This window comes from Oryzias melastigma, linkage group LG9 (assembly GCF_002922805.2).
Source record: "Oryzias melastigma strain HK-1 linkage group LG9, ASM292280v2, whole genome shotgun sequence".
Classification (NCBI taxonomy): domain Eukaryota; kingdom Metazoa; phylum Chordata; class Actinopteri; order Beloniformes; family Adrianichthyidae; genus Oryzias; species Oryzias melastigma.
In genome coordinates this window covers 727,652-733,640 of record NC_050520.1, presented here as the reverse complement: position 1 = coordinate 733,640, position 5,989 = coordinate 727,652, and the positions used below count along the sequence as shown (strand labels likewise).

The following is a 5,989-nucleotide window of genomic DNA, read 5'->3' as shown; positions in this document are numbered from 1 at the left end:
CCCCCCCCAAACAAAGTGTGAGTGCAGCAGTGAAGAGGTTCAAACAGAATTCTCTCCTACTGTCGTTTAATCAATCCGTTCATCTTTTCCTCTGACACTTCCTGTCTTTGTTCTTTGACTTTTATTTTGAAAGGACCTGTGTTTTTGTGGAACAAAAGTATTAAAAACATGAATCTTGTTACGATGGATTACAGTGATGTGTGGAGATACAAACATAAAAGTCGAGTCTCAGATGAAATTGAATATTTATCAGAAACTGTTTATCTTTATATAATATCAATGACTTTATAAACGTTACGTAACCGTTATTAGGGAGTCAAATCTGAACCTCTGAGTTTGGAGCTTTGATTCATTTCATTTTCATTTGTTCATGCCTCTTGAAAGTAAAGTTTAATATACAAATGTTACATTTTGTTAAATCCAAAACTCACCTCAGGTCGCACAGGAAAAACATTCATTGAACACATGAAAAAAAAATTGTTAAAACTTCTAAAATGTACAATTTTAACATAACTTTGAATAAAAACAGGCAGGAATATTATTCTAGAATAAATTAACCTAAATCTGAAATAACTTTCAATATTTTACTCTCCATAAATTATATATATTCTGTTCAAATTGGAGTGTCGGGCCGTTAATAATGACAAAATAAAATGATATGGGGGCCGGATAGAATTACCCGGAGGGCCAGATCCGGCCCCCGGGCCTTGACATGAACACGTATGCAATTCTAATGCTCCTTTTCGTATGTTTCCGCATAAAAACTCCATCACACTTTCAGAGATTTCATCAATCTTGGCTTCAAACGTTCATCTCGTTCAGGACGTTACTGCTGGTATTTTTGGTATTTATAAACTTTATAGTTTTTGAAATATTGAGCAAATTATTCCCCATAGGAAATGAACGAGAAAGTCTTCAATTTTCTTCAAATTCATGGATATGTTTTCATCTTTATAGCCTTTTTCAAAACATTTGGAGCTAATATTTTAGCAACATGCTAACATTTTTGACTGATTTATTGTACTGAGGAATTTTAGAGCTTAGCTAGTATTTAAGCAATGTGTTAGCTTTTTGGCTACTTTTATGTGAACTATGATTTTTTTATGCTAATTTGGACTTTAGCTAATATTTTAGCAAAATGCTAACATTTTTGGCTAATTTGTGATCTACTGAGGTTTTATAGTCTAATTTAGTGTTTAGCTTCTATCTTAGCAACATGCTAACATTTCTGACTAATTTAGTTTAGTGCTAATTTTAGGCTGTTTCACAGTTTAGCTTGTAATTAAGCAATAAGCTAGCTTACCTTTGGCTAATTCGACATGTACTAAGGTTTTTTGCTTTTTAAGCAATTTTATTTCCAAATTTAAAGAAATTTAGGTCAAGTTCATAGCACTTTCATAGTTCTTTAAAGAAATTTCCCCTTTTTTTTTTTTAGCAAATTTAATATTTTGCAAATAGTTTTTGCATTTTCACTATATCCCTGCAGCAATTACAGTCAATTGCGTCGCCATTTTCCGCAGAAAGCATCCGCACTCGCGTTATCACGGGTAATGCAGCTTTTTAAACTTCTTAAAATAATCACTTGTTGCAGCCCTAGACTGTAACAGTGTTACCTGAAACAGCATCAATACTAAAACTCTATTTATTTCATCCACCCGTCGACCAAACCGGTTTAATCCCTCTCTGGGTCGTGATGTTGCTGGAGCCTATCCCAGCTCCAGTTGGTGAAGGCAGGATTTACTCTGGGTGGAGTAATCACTTGTGATGGTTTACAAATGACTTCAATCTCCTAGACTTCTGGTTTATGTTCTTTAACGGCTGTTGTAAACTGGAAGTCCATGGACTCACCGGCGCCCCCTATGTCAGGTGGAGGTACTGTTGGCCTCACATCATTTTTGTGCCTTTGAAGAGAAAATATTGAAACTCATGGATCCATTGAGCGGTTGGTTTCATGCTCAGATCTGTCACATCCCACATCTACCTGTGGAGAACCTCCGTCCTCTTCATCCTTCCAGGTGGATCAAGTTTGAGGAGAAGGTGGAGAAAGGAGGAGAGCGCTGGAGCAAGCCCCACGTGGCCACGCTGTCCCTCCACAGCCTGTTCGAGCTGCGCACGTGCATAGAGAAGGGCACCATCATGCTGGACCTGGAGGCGTCCACTCTTCCTCAGGTTGTTGGTAAGTCGGAGGGGAGCCATCTTTGGGGTTTTGGGGCGTGATGTCACGAGTGGCAGACGTGATGTTTTTGTGGCGGGAAGTTGAACTCCCATCATGCTTAGGAGCTTGGATGCTACCATCTGACTCATTTCATTGATGTCTCAGTCCCAGCTGTCCTTCCAGGTGGATCCGGTCTGTCTGCTGGTGAAAAAGGTCACACCTGTACGGGGACGCAGGTGACCTCCATGAAATATCAGGTCGTAGACCGCTCAGTGAACTGTACAGAGAAAACGTTCATGTACATTTTTATCTACGGGCGTGCTGCGGGTGACACACCTCTACAACCCTCATGGGGGGTGACCCGTACAGGTTTTTTGGTCACCCCCCATTAGGGTCAACTTTTGACTGTGGCTGAAGCTAGAGACCCTGGGGGGTGGGAGGGTAGGTGTCTCGCTATGGGAAACAATGAGCGTCTATCACTAACCAAACATCCTGTCAGTCTGACCCCCCAGCATTAAAACAGCCCCTCCCGGAGGGCGACATCCACCTTCAACATGAACTGCTCCATTTATGGGATTTCCTGTCTTGGGGGATTCTGGGTAATCGGGCCGGTTAAGGTGGACTTATGCGAGCTGTAATGCGATAGCGTGCCAGTCCGTGTGAGCCGGTTCCGTGTGTGCAGCGGCATTAGCGGCGTGACGTCCAGGTTCCCTCTGTTACGTCGGAAGGCTTCGCCTGCATTCAGATCCTCATTCCCACACAAAGGCTTGGCGCCGCGAGGACAGGCCGGCCTCTCCAGTTGCACTGAGATGATTACGTCTCCCCATGTCGTGCCCCGCCCCAGCCTTTGTCTGCACGAAGGAGCGGGACGACGAGTTAGCACTTGGGCTGATTAATGTGAAGTAATGGAGTGGACGGCGGGCCGGCCGGAGCGGGGGCTCTGGCTTTGAGGCCGCTGACCTGAGCGATGGACCGTTAACATCACGACTCCTCCACGGGAGGAGAAACTCCCCGAGGCTGCTCCCTCCCCCTCAGACTGAGCCACGCGGGCTCTAGCCGAGACTCCCAGATGAAGAAAGTTTCTCTCAGGAGCTTCAACTTATTCCGGTCATCCCCTCACGTCTCCGCTCTTCCTCCTCAGAAATGATCACCGACAACCAGATCGAGATCGGCCAGCTGAAGCCGGAGCTGAAGGACAAGGTGATGTACACGTTGCTACGGAAACACCGCCACCAGACCAAGAAGTCCAACCTGCGCTCGCTGGCTGACATCGGCAAAACGGTCTCCAGTGCAAGTAGGCTGTTTTCCAACCAGGACAACGGTAATACTTGAGCCAGTTTGGTGCAGTCTGTAGAGAGATACCCTCCAACCAAACCACAGCAGGACACCGGATTCACCGGATTCACCGGATCTGAGTTCCTGTTCCTCAGAGAACACCAGCGGGGTCCCAAACTGAACCCGAACTTCTTTACTTTCACATCTGCAGTTCTTTCTATTAAAAACACATTAACCCAATAACCAATCACAGCTTCCACAGACAGACTAATGCCTTCTAGAACCTCCTGAGACGCTGGAACGTTCTGTCTGAACGGTTCCGTCTGAACGGTTCTGTCCGAACGGTTCTGTCCGAACGGTTCTGTCCGAATGTTCTGTCTGAACGGTTCTGTCTGGATGTTCTGTCTGAACGGTTCTATCTGAACGGTTCTGTCTGAATGTTCTGTCTGAATGTTCTGTCCGAACGGTTCTGTCTGAATGTTCTGTCTGAACGGTTCTGTCCGAACGGTTCTGTCTGAACGGTTCTGTCTGAATGTTCTGTCTGAACGGTTCTGTCCGAACGGTTCTGTCCGAACGGTTCTGCCTGAACGGTTCTGTCCGGACGGTTCTGTCCGAATGTTCTGTCTGAATGTTCTGTCTGAACGGTTCTGTCCGGACGGTTCTGTCCCACGTTCCTCTGTCATCCTGCAGAACCTATAGAACCCTCAAAATAAACAGTCACCTTTACTGTCTGACTGTCAGGAAAGCTTTTGTCTGCAGACGTATTCATACGTGAACTGTCACAGGCTCATATTTGCAGCCCTGATTTGGTTTTCTCTGCATGAACATCGTTTGGTTCATGAGAGTTTCTCTCTGCTTTCACAGACATGTTGATCAGAACGTCAGTGATGAAGAGTCGTAGTGATGAATGAAGAAGCACAGATGGATCTGAATCATGTCTATATTAGAGGAAGGAAGGCTGGAAAAGAGAAATGAAGTTTAACTTCAAATCATAATCAAACTGGTTGATTATTTACAATCAAATCAAATCCAAATGTTTTCCATGATTCTGTGAGGATTAGATTTCCTTTCCCAGCGTTCCTTCATGGTGTTTTTATCAGTGGAATTCCTTTACGATGTGTTTGCTGCGTTGACCTGCAGACCTGATACCTTTTATCTGTTGGTTCCTTAACGAGTCTCGTTTACTCTTTAATCTGCTTTGGGATCTCAGATTAGATTAGTCCGCCGTCACCTCATTCAGATCATTTTCCCTCCTCGGGTTCTTGACCAGAGGAGGCCTCCACTCTTGGCGGTTCCAGGAAAACACACCTGTGGTTCACCTGCATGTGTAATCAGCTGCATGAACCACCTCCCTGATCAGGAACGGAGAGTCTCCGCTCTCAGGCTGGTTATCAGCCGGCCGTAAAGATAAGGGCGGCGTCCTGATCCAGCTTTGAACCTGCAGGTCACACGCCGGCGTCATCTTCTGCTGTCTTTGCTGGGGGGTTTCTGGGGGCTTCACCTCTCATTTCCTGTCTGTCTCCTGCCTGCTTGCCTGGACCATAACCTGCTGCTGCCTCTCAAAGCCCGCAGTCCTCTTGAGAACTCGGTGACTTGCCTGTCAGGTCACATCTCAATGGAGGACCTGCAGAACCAGAGAAGTGCCAGCATGGACTGGCTCAGTAAGTTCACCTGCTGCTAACACCTGCATTAACCTTGACTGAGGATTCAATGGCTGTGGGTGGTGGTTGGGTGTAGAAGGACGAGCTGGGCTGCATCACACTGACATACAAGTTATTACCCACAATGCTGAGGGGGCAGATGTGTGCAGAGCCTCAGTGGCAGCAGCTTCTGGACCTTTCCTGTGATCATGAGTGCAGCTGCTGTCACTGAAAGTGAGAGTCAGCAGATCAGCAGTCACAAGCCTCGCTCACCTGCTTCTCCCGAGGAGGCACTTAGCGGAGGCGTGACCTCCACGAGGGGACGCGGCGCGGTGTTCGCTGAGTCGGCGCTGGAGTTTCATCCTCGAAGATCAGAGTCCGTCACACGTGTGTGATCGACGTTCTCTAAAAACATGTTTTTCTTCTTCTTCCTGTATTTGTGACGACCCAAAACTCCTAAAACAGTTTATTCCCCATGTAGTGGCTCCGCCCCTTCTAGATGTTTCCATGGAAACTGTCTGAATCTACTAATACCAAAATCCAGTGCACTAGAAATTTCCCAGAAGTCTTTGCGAAAAACTAGCATGCATCGATGCTCACTAGATTAGTAAATATAGACCACAATGCATTGCGGTTTAACAATTTTTAACAAAAAAACGTGTTTAAATGTAATTCTTTAATAAATCATCCACATTTTCAACATCAGAACACAGTGGAGTCATAAATAAACGTCGTGAAATGTTCGCATTTATTTGGTTTTTACTTTGTGAAATCGATGACGTCATATCCGAAATTAAAAAAAACAAAAGAAAAGTGGTGAGCATCGTGTCCGAATAACACTATATATAACATTATATAGTCCCGCACTATGCAGTCTTTTAGTAGTTAGGGGTTAGGGGGGGATTCAGACATAACCTAT

The 5,989-nt window shown here is 45.2% G+C and overlaps 1 protein-coding gene and 1 long non-coding RNA gene across 2 annotated transcripts in view; one reads left to right on the top strand and one right to left on the bottom strand.

Annotated features, from left to right (window-relative positions):
• The window catches only part of slc4a4a (solute carrier family 4 member 4a), a gene marked incomplete in the record, with an annotated part of 47,842 nt that overhangs the window by 15,869 nt on the left and 25,984 nt on the right, over positions 1 to 5,989 (top strand). Inside the window, 3 exon segments of the mRNA XM_024257978.1 lie at positions 2,016 to 2,176; positions 3,297 to 3,476; positions 4,996 to 5,091. Coding sequence (XP_024113746.1) covers positions 2,016 to 2,176; positions 3,297 to 3,476; positions 4,996 to 5,091 — 437 coding nt within the window.
• LOC118599156 lies at positions 1,422 to 2,110 on the bottom strand. The gene is made up of 2 exons (XR_004948455.1): positions 1,982 to 2,110; positions 1,422 to 1,901 (listed from the first exon to the last, which is right to left on the bottom strand). It is a non-coding gene; the product is annotated as an uncharacterized LOC118599156 (long non-coding RNA).